Source organism: Gopherus flavomarginatus, chromosome 2, assembly GCF_025201925.1.
Source record: "Gopherus flavomarginatus isolate rGopFla2 chromosome 2, rGopFla2.mat.asm, whole genome shotgun sequence".
NCBI classification, from domain to species: Eukaryota; Metazoa; Chordata; order Testudines; family Testudinidae; genus Gopherus; species Gopherus flavomarginatus.
In genome coordinates, this window is record NC_066618.1 from 227169302 (window position 1) to 227189469 (window position 20168).

General features: G+C 37.9%; 1 protein-coding gene across 5 annotated transcripts in view; it reads left to right on the forward strand.

The window, feature by feature from the left end:
* SNTG1 (syntrophin gamma 1) overlaps window positions 1-20168 on the forward strand; it is a 543852-nt gene that overhangs the window by 363056 nt on the left and 160628 nt on the right. For all 5 annotated transcript variants that reach the window (XM_050942000.1, XM_050941999.1, XM_050942002.1 and 2 more), the window contains 2 exons: window positions 3612-3742; window positions 11264-11393. In XM_050942000.1, coding sequence (XP_050797957.1) covers window positions 3612-3742; window positions 11264-11393 — 261 coding nt within the window. The remainder of the gene's footprint in view (window positions 1-3611; window positions 3743-11263; window positions 11394-20168) is intronic.

Sequence of the window (20168 nt, forward strand, 5' to 3'; positions counted from 1 at the left end):
TATATATAAAACAAAAAATCTCCACTAGACCCAATCCAAATAATAGTCTCGTTACCACTTTGGTAATGGATATGAAACAAAGTCAACATCTGAGGGATCAAACCCAGGCCCACTGGACTTACAATCAATGATTGAATTTTTAATGGAGTGTCCTCTGTGCTTTTGATATGCATTTATCAAGAGTCACTTTTCAAAAAATAATTGGTGTGCAAAAGTAGGATTGTATTTAATGTTATAATCCCAGATCCTCGCTGCACTAGTGCTCTATTTGGCATTAGCCAATCTTTGTGCTCCTTTAATCCCATGGCTGGCTCCTAGATAAATTAACGACAGCCTTAGGGTTGCTCTACATTTCTCTGACTTGTAGCTGCTGCTTAAAGACAGATTATGAAGGCTGCATATTGCAGGAATATAGTGCTATTTAAGATATTTACCTGTCCCTATGCAGAGGACTGTGAGGGAATGATGGAACTGACTTGAATATCACCTGGGATTCAGACTCACTGGGAGTGCAAAAATTATCATCTGGACGCTTAAAACAGTTTTCTGGTGCATTTTCCTGGTGCCAGAATAGGAGCCAGGAGATGGTTTTCATGCAAACATTTAATTCAATTCAAGGATCATATGAGCTGTAGATTCAGAAGATATAAATGTATTGTCTCAATTGAAAGACAAATATATGATGTTTCTGTGGAAAATAAACCATTTAATTATGAGTATTGCTGGGTGAGATTAATTTTCATCCCAAACTTCACTGTAACCTCTCCCAGTCAGTATACACTTATTTCAAAGATACAAAGTTAAGATTACTGCCTTGTGCATATGCATTACAATATATGATCACACATAATTTCCCTAATATAATATATATTTTAAATTTCTACAACTTTAGACACAAGATACATTTCCAAATGTTTGAATGCCTTGTGGAAAGTGTCATGGAAGTCAATTATATGCAAAATATTCAGTGAATGAATGAATGACTCCTGAGTTCTGCATCATTTACTGTAGGTCTTAATAGGTTCACCTTTCAGGGTAAAAATACTGCATACTACATTTCATTATCTGAGTTTGTAATTACATAATATACTGTATAATATATAGGCCAAAGGAGCAGAGTCAAGGTTACTCATGCAATCTAAATATACATTTCCTCTCTTTTGAAGATTGGACCTCTGTATCTCTCATGATGGAATTTCACAGGCTTTTCCTTCTAAAGATGAAAGTTTGTCATTTGAAACTATTTGTGCAGACACCTTTGAAAAACCTTAATTTATGAAAGGAACTCAATGATTCACTTCTGTTAGTCAGTGGTCACCTTAGGAAATGGGTTGCAGTTCAAAACACACTTTATGAATGAGTCACCAGTAAAAAATCTTACCTATCGAATACCCAATCCAAATAATTTAGTTTCTGGATATGAAACAAAGTCAGCAGCCAATGACCTAAATCTTAATGGAATGTTCTCTGAGCTTTTAGCAGGCATTGATTAGGAACCCACTTTTCAAGTATAATTGCCCCATGAAAAATATCATTTCTGTCATGGGTCTGCTGTGGTTTGATGAAAATATTTTTAATTTGGTTAAGTTTTTAAAACACAAGTTTCTGCCAGCATGGAATATGTTCAATGATAGGGGTTCTTTCAGTAATGAACTCCCTCCTTTCTATTGGCACAATACATGTGTGCACAACACATATCTCTATTTTTCAATGTGAGTTACACACGCAGAATGGGGCATTGTTGCACCACGTATTACATTCCGTGGCCCTATGCCTTGGTATGAGTTATATCTCGTTCATAATTACCAGAGTGTAACTCACTAGACTAAATACAATGAAAATATTATACTTAATAAGAGGGTATTGAAAACAATATTAAGCAGAAGTAGATTCATTACACATTATGCAATTAGTAATTAAAAGGCTGTATTCACTGCGTAAATTACTATACATAGGTATAACTTAAAGCATATTGGGTTCTTGGAAGATAGAATGGACAGTGAGTACTGATTCCATCAGTGATATGTAGTGAGTGATGTAGTGGTAACAAGCTCCCCCGCCCCCTGCCGCCTCATTCAGGCACAGGTTAAACATAGTATGTGATTATGTAATGCAGTATGGCTAAGGACTGGTGATCGCTGTAGTTAATGTTGTCTGTGTATTTCCATTATAATCCCTTTTTCATTCATAACTTTCTGAAACTTTCACCAGGTCTGGGGTGAAATCCTGGTCCCTCTGAACTAAATAAGAATTTTGCCATTGACTTCATTGGGGTCTGAATTTCACCCCTCTCAGCTTTAAGGGTCTGGTGGTTTTTGTTTTGTTTGTTTGTTTTCTGTAAGTAGTTCTGCCTTTTTTGTCTAAGGAGGGAGTCGGAAGTAATATATGTCTCCCATTTATAATAATATAATGAAGTTATTATTATTAATCTATTATTATTATTATTAGTGGTAGTAATAATATCACGGTAGCACCTAAAAATCTGGGTTTATGTCCCATCATGCTAGGCGCAGCACAAACACTAATTAAAAAGACAATGCATGCCCCAAAAATATTCTTCAGCATTTTGGAAACAACTGAAGGATAGAGAGTAGAAACCTGAAATTTGACAGTAAAATTACTGTTGTAGAAAATTGCCTTGGAGTGTCCTAATAAAATGTGTTGTATTGTGTAGGTCAAGGGAGTATATACAAAACACATGTTCACATGTGCGCACATGCACACACAGACATTGCTAACTGTGAAGATATACTGTTTGCTTTATTTTAATGTTATTTTAATTATGTTCATAGGATCCTTGAAACATAGGACTGGAAGGGATCTTGAGAAGTAAACAAGTCCAGCCCCCTGCACTGAGGCACCACCGAGTATACTTAGACCGTGCCTGACATGCATTTGTCCAACCTCTTCTTTAAATCCTCCAATAATGGGGATACTGTGCATTCCTTTGGAAGCCTATTACAGAACTTAACTGCCCTTATAATTAGAATGTTTTTTCTCTAATATCTAATGTAAATGTTCTTTGCTGCATATTAATATAACAGGTGATACATGTGAGGCATATGGTGACCCCTTGAAGTAGAAGACATTTTATAATTTGGTACTAAAGCAATTGCAGGTTGCCAAGCATGGCAATTTCAAAATATTTATGAAATACTGTATGATAAGCCTCGACTGTGGCATTTTGAATAGCTACTTCTATATTCAACCCTTCAAAATATTGTCCTCTACCTTTGAATTTTGAACACCTTCCTTGGCTATTCATTGCAATAACATGATTCAGTAACATTTGATTCTGTTTGTTTTCCCCAGTCTTGTAATACTTGTAATATTCATTTCCATAGTTTACAATATAGAGTGTTGGTTGAGGAGATGGCAGTTGTTGCAGTTCCTCCAACCATACTTGTTTCATGGGTTTTTTTTTTCAATCAAAAGTGAAAAAAAACATGGAATTTCTTCACAGTGTATAAAACTTGATCAAATAGAATTTTCAGGAAAGATTTTATCACATAAAACAAGGCACCAAATACTTGAAGGAAAAATGTGTCTCTCTGTATGGCAGATTATTATGATAAAGGCCAAAAATCAGAAGTGTTTAAAATTTCTTCCAGGATACACTATCATGTTCCTCATGGCCAACATCACCAGGGCTTAGGTGGGAGAAGAGATGGTGTGATCTCCGATTAATCCCGCTCCTTCATTCCCGTTTTTCCCAGTACCTCCCAGGATCAGATTTGTGCAGGTAAATAAGTATATATGCTTGAAATTTGTCTTGCCTGTGGATAGATATAATCTTAATGGTAACTTAGTAAATCAGTACTTCAGTTGAAAGGATAAATATATATTTCCCTGTACTCATGGGCCATAGAGCTACTTGATTGTTCAGTCCTCTGACTACTTGTCACAGTTTAGTTTAATAATGATTCCATTGTTGATCATGGCTCTCAAGCCAATTTTAATAGAAATTAGCAAGGAAGTTGAAAACTAATAATCATACTTGAAAATCTTTCCAAATATTTTGCATTTTAGTTGATTTTTGTTCCTGAATATTATAAAGCAAGCTTAATAAGCACATCAACATTTTAATGGTCTGAACACCTAGATATCATTGCTTTCTATTCTGCCAGCAACATACAGCAATAGATATTTTATGAAATTGGAGTGGTGGCCAGGTGCAGGCCAATGGAGTATCAAGCCCTAATCCTTGATGAGAAGACCTTGTTGACTGCAGCGGTTTTTTTCTGCTCTGCCATTCCCAGTTTATACAATATATCCCCTCAACTCCTGTATTATTCAGCTTTGTCAGAGACATTTTTCCAACTTTTAAAAACTATAGTCTTTCTTATATGCTATCTCTGGTAAACGTATCTTTGAATTTAAAGGGCTGTAGTATAACTGGATGCCATGCTCACCTATTTGTGTTTTAGATATATAGTAATCTGTCTTTACCATGCATGGGCCACAAGCACCAAAATCTCTCCTTTTTCCACTTGTACAAATGATGTGGTAAAGATAGACTGGGCAGTCTAGGGAAGTGGAAGATTTTCTTCCACTTTGTCAGGCCAAATGGATACAGGAGAGTGTTCCTATTGGAAACCAGGAAGTGGGTGTGCAGAGCCTGCCCACTGCTAAAGTATTCCTGACCAGAAGTGAGCAAAAAATTATTTTTTTGGTTCATTGGCTAAACCAAAAATCTGGGGGAAAAAAGTTGTTTTGGGTCAAACAAAATATTTTCCTTTGTTTTGAGGTGGTTTGTTTTATTTATTTATTTATTTTAAATGAAAAATCATTTCAAAATGAAAAATTGAAATGTGTTGTTTTAAAATGTCAAAATGTTTTGACTTAGAATTTTTTCCCCATTTTTTTTTGGCTGAAATAATTTGCCAAATTTGAAGTGAATTCGCCAACAGTTTCAGTTGACCCAACTCTTTGATTTCACCTCCTCTATTCCAGACATCAGCTTCATTTACTGTTCTTTTACTTGGTGTGGATGACTACATCATACCCTGATTACTCATTACTAAGTAATGATGGATGTTGAGAGAGAGAGGATTTTAAAAATGGGAATAAAATGGGGACAGGAGCTTCTCTGGGGAAATGGAAGGCATGTCATTACTTTTGTCAAATTTGAACACTATTTTGCTGTAAACTCAACTAAGCAATTGACTTCAGTGAGGACTACACACATAGTTAAAGTTAAGCATGCATGTAACTAGTTGTTGGCCTTAAAGTTTAATTTTGAACACTGACAAAATACAATTATATTATATTCTTTTGGTTCTAATTTCAAATGCTTAGCATGCATAGACTTACAGAGTTCATACTTAGGTACTCCAGTTTCTTTTAAGAAAGTAACTGTACATCAGAGATTTAAATCCAGTCCATGATTTCTAGAAAATAACTTTGAGTATGTTTAGGTCAAGCTAAAAGGATATTTTGTGTTTTCATCCTAGAATAATTGCACAGTCTCCTTGTACCCTCCTATATCAACTATGTAACATGAACAATTAACCAATACAACTTACATGGAAGAAAGCTGAGTTGGCAATGAGAAAAAATTATGTTTTGGTGGACAGGTTTAAAAAAAACTTTTAGTTGTGTTGGGTAAGGCAGTTTCTTGCCCTTCTGATTAGTGAAAATTAGTCTGGAATACAGCAGTGTCTCAAAAGATCTTGTTATCAGAGGAGTGCAGATTCCTAATGATGACTGAAAACACTGAAGCTATTGAAAGCAATATTAATGAGAGGATACTGAAAACAGTATTAAATAAAAATAGATTCATTACACATTATGTAATTAGTAATTAAAAGCCTGTTTTCACTAAACAAATTGTGCTGCATGATGCCTTTTTATGTCTCAATTAGTTTATTGTTTGTGTTTTGAAAACAAACAATGATACATAAGTATTAACTAATTATCATTATTGTATACATTACCATAATCCTCATTACTTATCTACTTCTAATTTACCACTTTATGCACAGTATTAGAGAGGAACCTTCTGTGTAATTTGAAGGTTAATTCAGGATAGTGTTCAAAAAGACTTTGACATGCTTTCAATTGTTTTTTTATACCACCTTAAAATATGTTACTGTACAGAAATATTCACTTTCATACACATGCTCACATTTATGATTACCCAAATTATTGCACACATCCTTGATAACATGGATTAAAGTATAAGCTAATAAAACAGCAATATTTGCAACATACTAACACTTTAACCTGAAAATAAAGCTGCATGCTGCCAGAGTTTCGCCTTTTGGCTTATTAATTTAAAACCTTCCATGAATTTCATGCTGCAGAAGCCCAGGAACCTGAATTCTACTCAGGCAACTAATTCAGCAAGAAATCAACTGGCAGACAGAACCAGTGTTCTTAAATATAATAGAATAGAAAAATGTGGTGCAAACCAAAGAGTATTTCAAATCTGATTTTTTCTTCTATATATCACAAACCATGAGTTTGATTTATTTGTGTTTATGTGGTCATGTATATGAACATCAAAGGGGTTCAAACTTTTCACTGGGGTTAAAGAAGAGATTCTGTATCATCTCAAAATGCCCAGGCCTGGAGGAGAGTCCTTTATCTCATAGACTCATAGACTCTAGGACTGGAAGGGACCTCGAGAGGTCATTGAGTCCAGTCCCCTGCCCTCATGGCAGGACCAAATACTGTCTAGACCATCCCTGATAGACATTTATCTAACCTACTCTTAAATATCTCCAGAGATGGAGCTTCCACAACTTCCCTAGGCAATCTATTCCAGTGTTTAACTACCCTGACAGTTAGGAACTTTTTCCTAATGTCCAACCTAAATCTCCCTTGCTGCAGTTTAAGCCCATTGCTTCTTGTTCTATCATTGGAGGCTAAGGTGAACAAGTTTTCTCCCTCCTCCTGATGACACCCTTTTAGATACCTGAAAACTGCTATCATGTCCCCTCTCAGTCTTCTCTTTTCCAAACTAAACAAACCCAATTCCTTCAGCCTTCCTTCATAGGTCTGTTCTCAAGACCTTTAATCATTCTTGTTGCTCTTCTCTGGACCCTCTCCAATTTCTCCACATCTTTCTTGAAATGCGGTGCCCAGAACTGGACACAATACTCCAGTTGAGGCCTAACCAGCGCAGAGTAAAGCGGAAGAATGACTTCTTGTGTCTTGTTTACAACACACCTGTTAATGCATCCCAGAATCACTTTTGCTTTTTTTGCAACAGTATCACACTGTTGACTCATATTAAGCTTGTGGTCCACTATGACCCCTAGATCTCTTTCTGCCATACTCCTTCCTAGACAGTCTCTTCCCATTCTGTATGTGTGAAACTGATTGTTCCTTCCTAAGTGGAGCACTTTGCATTTATCTTTATTGAACTTCATCCTGTTTATCTCAGACCATTTCTCCAACTTGTCCAGATCATTTTGAATTTTGACCCTGTCCTCCAAAGCAGTTGCAATCCCTCCCAGTTTGGTATCGTCCGCAAACTTAATAAGCGTACTTTCTATGCCAACATCTAAATCGTTGATGAAGATATTGAACAGAACCGGTCCCAAAACAGAACCCTGCGGAACCCCACTTGTTATACCTTTCCAGCAGGATTGGGAGCCATTAACAACTACTCTCTGAGTACGGTTATCCAGCCAGTTATGCACCCACCTTATAGTAGCCCCATCTAAATTGTACTTTCCTAGCTTATCTATAAGAATATCATGCGAGACTGTATCAAATGCCTTACTAAAGTCTAGGTATATCACATCCACCGCTTCTCCCTTATCCACAAGGCTCGTTATCCTATCAAAGAACGCTATCAGATTAGTTTGACACGATTTGTTCTTTACAAATGCATGCTGGCTATTCCCTATCACCTTACCACCTTCCAAGTGTTTGCAGATGATTTCTTTGATTACCTGCTCCATTATCTTCCCTGGCACAGAAGTTAAACTAACTGGTCTGTAGTTTCCTGGGTTGTTTTTATTTCCCTTTTTATAGATGGGCACTATATTTGCCCCCTTCCAGTCTTCTGGAATCTCCCTCGTCTCCCATGATTTCCCAAAGATAATAGCTAGAGGCTCAGATACCTCTTCCATTAACTCCTTGAGTATTCTAGGATGCATTTCATCAGGCCCTGGTGACTTGCAGGCATCTAACTTTTTCTAAGTGATTTTTTACTTGCTCTTTCCTTATTTTCTCTTCTAAACCTACCCTCTTCCCGTAGGTATTCACTATACTAGACATTCCTTCAAACTTCTCAGTGAAGACCGAAACAAAGAAGTCATTAAGCATCTCTGCCATTTCCAAGTCTCCCGTTACTGTTTCCCCCTCCTCATTGAGCAGTGGGCCTACCCTGTCCTTAGTCTTCCTCTTGCTTCTAATGTATTGATAAAAAGTCTTCTTGTTTCCCTTTATTCCCATAGCTAGTTTGAGTTCATTTTGTGCCTTTGCTTTTCTAATCTTGCCTCTGCATTCCTGTGTTATTTGCCTATATTCATCCTTCGTGATCTGACCTAGTTTCCATTTTTTATATGACGCCTTTTTATTTTGTAGGTCACGCAAGATCTCAAGGGTAAGCCAAGGTGGTCTTTTGCCACATTTTCTATCTTTCCTAACCATTGGAATAACTTGCTTTTGGGCCCTTAATAGCGTCCCTTTGAAAAACTGCCAACTTTCCTCAGTTGTTTTTCCTCTCAGTCTTAATTCCCATGGGACCTTGCCTATCAGCTCTCTGAGCTTACCAAAATCCGCCTTCCTGAAATCCATTGTCTCTATTCTGCTGTACTCCCTTCTACCCTTCCTTAGAATTGCAAATTCTATGATTTCATGATCACTTCCACCCCAGCTTCCTTCTACTTTCAAATTCTCAACAAGTTCCTCCCTATTTGTTAAAATCAAGTCTAGAACAGCTTCCCCCCTAGTAGCCTTTTCAACTTTCTGCAATAAAAAGTTGTCTGCAATGCAGTCCAGGAACTTATTGGATCGTCCGTGCCCCGCGGTGTTATTTTCCCAACATATATCTGGCTCATTAAGCTTCAGCCAGTAGAAGGGCTTGGGTTGTTTGTTTGTTTGTTTGTTTGTTTTTGCTTAGGAAAAGCTGCATTTACTTCCTGATGATAAGAAAGGGGTCAGAACTGGCTTCCCTGAAACCAAGTGACCAACCATTTTGTGCGTGTATATGCATGTGGTGTGTGTGTGTGTGTGTGTGTGTGTGTGTGTCCCAATAGCCTGTTGAAAAGGGACTTTTTTTCCTTGTCAAGAAGGAATTTCTGATTATTTTTTCCATGCCTAAAAGAGAACCAGAACTTCTCTTTGACTCTTCCAGATGAAAAATCCTTGCTAAAAAGGGACTCAACTATCTGCTTGCCAGGAGTCCTGAAAAAAACGTTCTTTGCCCAAAACAGAGAATCAGTCTATTTTCCTGAACGTGGTCTCTGTTGAGTTTGTGTGAAGTAAGGACCCGACTTTCAGTCAGAAGGGGTATTTAAAGGGAAAACAGATGTGTCTTTGACCAGAACAGTCCAACCATGGGAAGGGGGCTCAGGCTGGAGAAAAGGTCTCACATACACTCCCATGGATGCACAGGGGCTAGTAGTTTACCTGAGCCCCACCAGCTAGTCCACCAGTTCAGGTGATGCCTAATCCCCACCTCCCAGCCACCCACCTTTTCCAACCTAAATGGAGGAGGAGAGAACCTTCAAGGAACTGCTATCCATTTTTCCCCCCCTGGATGGTTCAGAAAGACTCCATGCCTTTGAGGTTATGATGGGGGCATTTAAAGGGAAAACAGGCATGTCTTTGACTGACGCTGCTCTTAAATGTAGATGAAGGCAACAGTCACCCCAAATATGGTGGTTACTAACCCACTAAAACAGAGAGCCCCAGTGTGGTGGTTATACAGAAGCTGCACATTCCACAGTTTTAAGAAATAGAATGAATCTTCAGAAAATCTTTTGTGATGTCAGCAACTGATTTCATTAAGTGAGACCCAATCCTCCTCTTAAAGATGACTGATTGTGGATGAACTATTCTCACAGTACCTGAATGACACATGCCTAATTTTGAACTGTGAATTTAGTGCTGAAGGATGGAGTTGTCACAGAATGCTAAGTGTGGAATGCCATATTCTTGTTCTGGGAGGTGGAATCAGGCTCAGCTTTGGTGGCTCTTAAGCCAGAGACCCACGAGCCTCCTATAGGCTCTTTACTGAAGAAATTAAGTCCCTTAGTACTTAGTATACAAAATTTTTCTCTTGCTTTGCAATTGCCTGGCATTCAACTGCAGTAAATCAGTCTGTAATGCATGACAACTCATTATATAACTGCTTAGATTGGGCTACTTGGATGGCTTCCACTTATGTCAATGGGTAAATCATAAACTTCCGTTTATTCTCAAATATTGCAGAAAGGTAATATGAAAAAAATCATTGTGGATCAATTTTGAATTCTCCAATCCTTTCATAAGTAGTTTAGAAAAGGATCATTTTTAAAAATAAACTCTATCACCTATAGGAACCAGCATAGAACAATTAGACACTAAGCTAACTTCATTTAAAGAATGATTTTAAAATCAAAGCTTTTAGGTATTAAATGTTTATTATATGACATTTCATGAAACCTTGTTTTTAGTGTTTGATAATTAATTTCTTGCATTTGTACTTTTTTGCTTCATATACTAGTTTTTAAACTTCCAAATAATCCAGATAAAAGTTGTATAGATATTGAATTGCTTTTAAAATGCACCAAATATTCTTATTTATTTACCTTCTGAAGCCATTCGGGTAGGTGTTTGGAGGAGACTCTATAAACTGGAATTCTGAGAGAAAAACGTTGTTCTATAACTGATGTTATAGAGGCGTCATAAATTTCCCAGAACTGAGTAATCATTCAGTCTAAGGGCCAACACTTTCAAACCTGAGTGTCTAAAGTTAGGCTCCTAAATCCATATTAAGAATTTAAATCAACTGCCTAAATACAGATTTAGGCACTTAACTTTAAATAGTCAGGTTTGAAAATGTTTTCAAAGATTTTCATGCAACCATTCTTATCTTTGTAGCTTTGCCATCTATAGAACTTAAATATCATCTCAATTGACCTGTTGTTACATTCATTTTAATTAAAGTCAGATATATACAAATTGAGATAACAAATAAGATAAGAGTTCAGTAGTTGACTATTGTGGTTGAAAGAAAAGCTTTTCTACATGTGGTGTTAAGATGATTTGTTAGAACAGATTACTTTTTCTTCTGATCTGATCTGTTTTGACATGTCTATAGGCAAAATGCATTCCAAGTAATTGCTGTGGATGGAGTTTGCAGTGGAATAATTCAGTCTGTCTCTGCTGAAGACTGTATGGACTGGCTACAAGCAATAGCAACTAACATTTCCAACCTCACAAAGCACAATGTAAGTATAGATCAAAGTGGTTCAGTGGATTTCCAAGTCATATTTGATCATAGCTATTGTAAAATGTCTTATAGGTTTAAGCATAGAATTTTCTGTTTGTAAACAATGCTTGAGATTTCCTCAGGGAAGTCAACTCAGTCTATCATAAAATCAGACTTTTTGAAAACTCTTTGAAAGGGAAATCATTTTCTCCCCAGCTATACAGTCCACTTCATCACTATCAGGATTATTTGCTTCTTAGTAGTACTTACCAGATTAAGAGAAACAGAGCTTGAAATTTAGGAAGGTCAGATGAGTTCTTTATGCATGTCTGAAAGTAAAAAGTAAATGTTATTTTTATATATTTTAAAAAACGGAAATATGTTTTTCCTTGTAAGTCCATTAGAGCAGGGATCATGTCTACCTGTGTGTTTGCACATCATCCTAACACACAGGCATCCTGATCCGGGCCTCTAGATGCTTCCATCGTATCAACATGTAAAATTAATAATGCATTTGTGCTTCATGCTCTTTACTTTATGCATGGTTTAATCTTATGTGAGAGATGTTTCATATTCTAGTGAGGATACATGTAATGCAAAAGCTTTTTCAAACTACTTTACTGATAAAATGGCAGGGTATTTGGTAGATTAGATACCATTTGTGTGTCAACTTCTGCACAGTATGTTTTTCTTTACTAAAGGGAGGAAAATATGCATGGGGATAAACTTATCTGTGGTATAAGCCATTTAACTCACACCGATGAACAATTCAGCCCATTAGGTTTTAATTTAGGTCCCATAAGATTTCCTTCAATCTGAATTACCTTCCCCTACCTGCTTCAAAATTTGTTTTTAATTCAAATGCTGGGAACATATTGAAGGTGATTTATATTCTAGTTTCAAAACTATGTTCCATCTGGCAGCAATATGTAAAAGTCAGTGCATTGGAAAAAACATGATAGACGTGAATTCATCCACCATCTGTAAGCTTCCATGCGATACAAGCCAAATTTCCTGGCTATTTATTCATCCCTATAATGTTGTTGCTGCATAGAACTGCCAGTCTCACCAGGATCCTGACAAATGAGGATGCTCTTTCTTTCAATTACCAACTTTAGATCATACTATAAACTATTTTTGCTATTTAAAATAGAGAATTTCTTTTCTCATAATAATGCATTGTTGCACAGAACCATCTGGCATAGCTTTAAGTGGCTCCGATTATGCTGTAATCACAGCTGCCTAGAGTAACTTCATTTTGCTAAAACATTGTAGTTACATGGCAAGTCTTATTTCAATATTTTAAAATGAACACAGTATATAATTCCCCAGTAGATTCCATAAAACACGAGGAACAAATGTATGCGACACTATACAGTAAGAGGCAAATGGATAATTATTCCTTTATTGTGCAAATCTTAGGTTGTTTTATCACCAGGGCTCACAATGGAATGGCTTTGATTGAGGGTCTGCCATGGTTTATAATCCCTCTGCATAATAATTGTCCATATGGATGTCTTGAAGTCCAGTCTGCCCATGGCCATGCTGAACTCATGGGAAGTGTTAAGGACCCTGTTATTTATAATGTAGTCATACTGTTCTTTAAAAATATCAATTGCCAGTAAGAATTACAGTTGACAGCATATAATGATGAATGAACATAAGACCATTTGGAGACACAGATATGAGGAAAATAACTGCATTGCTCTGCACAATGATCAGATGAGATTAGAGGTGCTTCTGATTCATGTCCGTACAGAATGTTTATTGTCATTCACATACTGTTGCTGTTAAAAATGTTGTTGCCTGAAAAAGATAAGACATTTAGTCGAAGTCACAACTGATTCTACTTTAACTTGACATGCTGGGCCACAGATGACAAAAAGGTTACAGGCCTTCCTATAAACAAGAAGACAAACAAACACATATCTACTCTGCTGATCTTTTGGTTTGAATTACATCCGTACTTACTCCTAGTGGTAATGTCAATGTATTTACTCTGAAATTGTTCAGAAAATGCAGGGTTGTATGCACCCCTTTACTTTCAGGCACAGTAGTGAGCAAATTTAAGTAATTAGGGTCAGAAAAGCCTCAATAACTCCTGACAACCTCTTCCATAGTCACTGTGCATGGCTGAAGCTCTGTTGGTTAGTGTTTGGGTACAGGTAAGAAACAGTGGGTTGGTGTAGCATGCTGCAGAATAATGGTCTGGCAGAAGTTTTCTCAGCCAGTAGCACTCAGCTGGAGAACTTTTAATTTATGACCCACAAAATGGCAGATAAAACATTTGCCAAGTCAAATCCCATAAACCTTTGCACGGGGGAGGGGAGGGCTTTCCCCTCTCCTCCCTGCTTGCACAATGCTTAGTGTGGAGATGTCAGAAGTAGTGATCTATGGGGCTCCAAAACCTCCGAAAGCAGCCCTTATGGTCTCTTCTAACTGAGGCCTGTGTGGGTCGGGAGGAGGGTGGGAAGCTGACAGAGCTGCTGCCAGTTTCGATGCTGGGCAGGAGGGTGAATATGAAGGGGGAAGTAGTAGGAAATTAAGGAACAAGCAAGCTGATCCTTCCTTCTTTTACCCAGGTTCCCAGTGGGACTTTCCGACAAGGAGATTTTTCTGTTCTCAGCCAGTGGGGTGTGAGCCACAGGCCTCCTCAGGACTAGAGCTGAGCAAGCAATTGATATTTTCATTTAGCAGAAGAACCAAAAAAATCCCCCCAAAAACAGTTGTTGAACAAAAGCTGAATTTTTTTTCCTTTCAGAAAAAAATCATTGGGGATTGAATGACATGTTTTGAATGTCATTTTGATTGCTTTTAAAAATTGAAACTGTTTCTGTATTTTTGAAATTGTTTTCCTAATTTTTTTTTATTCAGCTGAAACTATCTGCCTAATTTGACTCAAATTTGTGAATAGCTTTAGTTGCCCTGGAACTGGATTTTTTGTCAAATTTCCCATTTGGCTGAAAAATTTCACCCAACTATACTCCTGAGCTGGTTCTTGGTTGCCCTGCGCTGTTTGAGTAGTTCTCCTCAACGAAATGTTAACTTCTGCTCATTTACTTCTGCTGAATATCTACTCCTGTGGAGGGGAAGCTGTGTAGTTGTATGAAGGTGGCAGCAAGTAGCACCATGGCTTTCAAGGGAACTGTGCTGCAAGGAGCCTAGGGAGTGACTTAGGGGTCATGTTCTTTATTAGGACCTTTTGTGTCCACCACTTGCCAGGGCCTCAATCATCAATATAGTATATTCTTGAGGAATTCAATCATTTCAAAATTTTGAATGACTTCAGTGGAGACAGAATTTCAACAGAGATCGTTATCAAGCTCATCTCAGTTCAAAATAATTCTGTGGCACAATGAACTTTGAGTGCTGCAAACATGAAAAAAGGACAGAAGTGTTAAATCTTTGTTATAGGTAAATACAGCACATCAGGTATCTGTCTAGAATAGGGCTGAATAGTATGTTGGAGGTGGAGTGGGGGTTATCCTCTGTGTCCATTTGTCACTCTTGTCCATTGCTCTTTCTGTGGAATATTTCTACATAGTGTGATAGTATCTCTGCCATGTCTTGCCTTTCCCCTTTCATCATTTCCTTGAAACTCTTCAACAATGTAATAGTTTTGCTTATGAGTGTTACCTTGGAGCTAGTACTTTACGATTAAATATTTTGTCAAACATTAACTCCAGAAAGACAGCTAAACCTGGTTACTGTCACCCAGGAGGTGAAGTGGTGACAAAAAGTAATTGTAAATGTAGCACAGAAATGCGTATCAGATCTTGTGAAATTTACTACAGTATCTCAGTTTATTCAATGTGTGGAAACAGTGATATTACACACTTTCCAGGTCAATCTTACAAGATGTCACATACCTGTGAAATTACTTCCTTCCTGCAGAGAAAGAATGGCCTTGTGGTTAAGGCACTGGACTAGGATTCAGAAGATCCTGAGTGAACTTTTCCAAGTTGTTTGCCTGTGTTTAAAATTCTATTGAAGTCAATGGGACTTAAGCATATTCTTAAAGTTAAACACAAGTTTAAGTACTTTCCTGACTCAGCGACCTTATCTCTTTGCCTCCATTCTTCCTTTGTAAATTGGATATAGTTAGGGTAGCCAACCCTCCAGGATTGTCTTGGAGTCTCCAGGAAATAAAGAGTACTCTTTAATTAAAGATTGTTATGGGATGAAACCTGCTGGACAATGTTCAACCACACTTGGCAACCCTAGGTATAATAATACTTTCCTGCCTACCAGATGTATCTGACTCAGGCAGAGCAGGGACTTGAACTTGGCTCTCCCACAGCCTAGCTGAACATCCTAACCAATAGGTTATTGGCTATTCTGTGGGTCTTTCTCCTACCTCTGGCCTCTTCTGCTTCCCCTCTTTCCCCCCGTGAAATCCATCTTGGACCTGGGAAACTCCTGAGAAAAATTTTGTCAGTAAACAGATATATTTCCACAAAACATTTTGGTTTCAATGGAAAACATGCTTTCTATAAAAGTTTTCAACCAGTTCTAGTTGACAGCCAGTTAGCTAAAGCTAAAGATGAGTGTGGCCAGTCCGGAAATGGGGGAAATGTTATGTACTGAATGGTCATGAACTTGTTATCTGGCGTTTTCTACCAAGGCAAAAAGTCTGCTCACTTGCTGTAAAGCAGGCTCTATTTAGTTTAAAGTGTGTCCAGTTGCCCCTCAAACAACATACATACTTGTGACTATAAAGACCTTGTGACCTCTTTCCCATCACCCTGTCTGTAATGGGAAGAAGATCGTGAAGGCCCTCTCTCCCATACCGTTTACCCATTCCTGTTATGATCCTTCTGGAAACATTTACCTCATCTGAGAACTCAAAACTGAACACACTTACAGTACAAAGATTGGATATACATTTTTGTTTTCATAGTTTTCTTGAAACACATTGACCTGACTGAAAATTTTCATGCATGCAAAACACTCAATTATTTTAGTCAGCTCCTCCTCCTGTTCTTCCACTCCTTGTAAACGCTAGGTTATGACCAATCTACCATTTGAAGACTTGTGTTTCTGTGTCATTGATGTGTTCCTATGGTTTGCTTTCACTTTATGTATTCACTTGCATTTTCAGTAATTTGCTTTACTTCTTACTTCACTAACTTGCTGGTTGCACCTTACTGACTATGGTGTAATTTACACCATTTTGGATGTAGTTCTGACTGGGTTGATCCATATTTACATTATGTGCAGCCTCAGAGCAAAGGCATGAAGTTCAAAGATTTCTTGATAATGCTATAGTATGTTTCACCAGCTTACCCAGAAGCCCTTTAATTTGGGCAAATATTACTACCCTGTGGGAAGTGTGTGCTCTCTCAGAATGATGGCTTGTAGGCGGGAGGGGAGATAGCTTCAGAAAATGAAATGTAAGTGGCTATGCTTTTGCATCCATAACACTGTAAACTAGCTTTAACATTGTCTAGAATTAATGCAAATCTGCAGTACGTTATCTGCTTTCGTGAGCACTGCAGTTGTTACGATGTGTTTTAATCATAGGGACAGTGCAAGATGAGAGGTCTTGGATTTGGAATGGAAGCTTTGATTTAGTCACCCTAGGCATTCAGGTAGCTCACGAAGCCCCATTTTACCTGAGTTGTTAGATAACATGCTTTTCATTTGCCCCTAAATGTTCAAATAATTTTTTTCAGAATGTCCATTTTTATTATGAACTAAAAGGAAAGAAACACTCTACAATAATGTTACTTATTAGCACTATAATAGCTGGGAGACTATCAGTGTCACTTGATGTAAAATATTGTCATTTATGCTACCATAAATAAGTACAACCCCAAACCACAAGCAGTATGAGAGCAAAACACATCCTTAGAGAGGATAAACTGTGAAAAGGCTTGAATTTTATTAAATACTTCTTCAAACAGAAGAGTCATAATTTACCTCTAGAATGTTGTAAGCTTTTAAAAAAAATGCATTCCATTGCCAAACCAGCTGCATTACGCAGATGCAGAGGGAATACCTTTTTGTTTGTTTGTTTTGTGAGTGTTATTTCAATGATACTGGCTCAGAGGCAGGAATAGCTACTCCTTTGCTAGGGTGCAGTCAAAGTATAAATGGTAGTATTATGTGTACATTTTGCTGAAAAGAAAAATGCCAGAATAGTTTTCCTTTGGCCCCTATGTGGGATTTAAAGTATAGCTTTAAGGCCATTTTCCCTCGATTGTCTAAGTTGAATTAAAGTTTGTCTGCAGTTACTGATAGTCCAAATGCATATTCTGATTGGTTGCTAAAGCCTTTTCCATAATGCTCTTCCCACACAGCAACCTCCAGGGGAGTAGAGCTGGGGCCTTATCTCTGAAAAACAAAACCGTAATCTCTAAACTCATTATATGAAATACTAAAGGGAGATTTAGCGGGGAGAGGGACAAAAATATTAGTACCAGCCTGGGAGGGAATGAGGAAAGGCAGATGAGATTTTACAGAGAGGGAGTGAATAGACGGGAAAAGTGATAATTTTAAATTGCTCTTTCCTGCCAAATTGTCAAATTTACCTTTTAACAGCAGAGTGAAGACTTCTAGGCACTCACCCCAGTTTCAGTTGTAACTGTTTGATACTCCAAATTGAGTTTCTTGTAATAGAAAGTGTTGAAAGTGACTGAATCAGTAACTGCTGTTGATATAGCATCCAGGCTTCTAGGACCAGATGAGGAGAGAATAACAAAAATGCTTAATTGTTATGTAGCACTCTTCATCTGTAGGTCTGAAGTCAAATCAAATTATAGCTATTTTTTTCAGGTATGGAAACTGAGTACACAGAAGTTAAATGACTTTTAGTTCCTCTTTTCTCTTATTCTTCTAGGGAATATATTTCCTAGTGATAGATACATTGGAAGTCTCATCCTCCTCTGCACTAACAATTTTAGGGAAAAAAAGATTTTTTTAAAGGATAAATTAATGATACATGTAGCAAGAAGCCACATCAGGGTATGAATCATTAGTAGGCTATCATTACACTTCTTGGGGTTGAAAGTACTCTTTGTTTGGTCATCTACTACACAAGGGCTAAGATACCCACCATCAGTCTAGAAATCCAGGGGCTGTGGTGGCTTATTATTATTGTCAGATGGGCACAATGGGCAGATTCTCGTCTGGTGCATATCAACATAATTCTGCTTCACAAGAGTTAGACCAATTTACAACAGCTGGATATTTGCCCAGTCACTAAAACTAATTATACACAATACAGAGCTGGAAGTGATAAATAGCATTTTATCTATAAAGGGTCCAATCTATACAGAGCGATTGAATAATTGTTCATGTCAGCATGTCCTACTAATATTTTCAGTTTTACCAAAGTATCCTACAATGAGACGGATAAGCCCCACACTGGCAATGAGAAGGTTAAGAAGAGCCTGTGGAGCCAGTTGGCTCTGTCCCACAACACCTGCAGCAAATGTCAGGCCTGGAGAGGAGGTTAAAAGGAGTGGACTACCCCAGTTCAGGGCTCACCAGGAAGGAGAGCAGAGCTCTGCTTCTCTTGATGGGAGAGAAGCCTGGTTGTAGGTTAAATGCTGAGCCAGCTTGCTAGCCAGAGGAGCCACTGCTAGAAAGGAGAGCCAGAACCGGAGGGATCAACAGGAGCATGGACTGTTTGGAGACAAGCCCTGAAGAGACCAAGGCACATTTCAGTCCTACCTCTTCTGGGGTGTTAAGGTCCAGAAAAAATCAGGAACAAAAAACCACCACAACACAAAAAGGGGTCAGCCAATAAACCTTGGGACGAATCCTGATGAGCCATAAAGGGATGCCATAGAGGCAACCTCATCACATTTCCTTCGTAATCACTGTCATGCCAACACAAACTCAATGGGACTACTCACCATGTGTGTTTGTGAGGTTGGGTTTTAGAATTTTGCAATTTATTATGACTATGCTTAGCTATGTGAGAACTGTTATACCCAACTAACTCTGTTATTATAGCTAGGATAAATATAATCTGAGACATTATGGGCCATTCTTCAGCTGGCTGCATAGCTCCATTGGCTTCAGTAGGGTTACACTGACTTACTCCAGATGAGGGCTTGGTCCTGTGTAACAAATACAGGTGTGCACAGTGATGAATTTGTATCTAAACCTAAAATACGGTGTGTATATATAGCATTTCTGAGATTGTGCAGACAATTTTAGCACACTCCCACACTCAGGAGACCTGCAATTGTAAGCCATTAAGACTAACAAATCTAACTGTCAAACAATGGAACAATTACAGGGGCATTTTCCTAGATGGCCTGACTAGGAGAAAGCAACAAAAGGCAAATGGAAGACTTCATGCCTAGGCCCTGTAACAAACACCACTGAGCGATATGGCAGTTGGGCTCAAGAAAGGATGGTAGGGCTTCGAGAAAAGAGATTTTTTCCCTGGGGTTGGATAGGCTGGAGGTGAGGAGAGAGAATATGTGGAAGGAAAGCTGACACCAGGCTGGGTCTCAAGAGTTCCTAGGCTTCCTAAAAGAAACCAAGCTGTGTCTCTTCCTTTCCTGTAACTTGAGAGGTTTAGACTAAACTAAATATAGATATAGGTTGTTATGCAGTCATTCTATGTAATGCTTTGTTCCATTTGCTGTTAAACATACATTACTTTAAGAAGGCTGCTAATATCTAGATGATCACAAAGTTCTGAAGGGAAGAAACAGATGTTCAGTCAGACCTACTCAGTAATAAGCAATTGGCATAGATGTGGTTTTATACCCATTGTGTAATAGAATAGAACTGCAAAATTCCATCCCAAAACAGGCAAGAACATAAGAAAAGG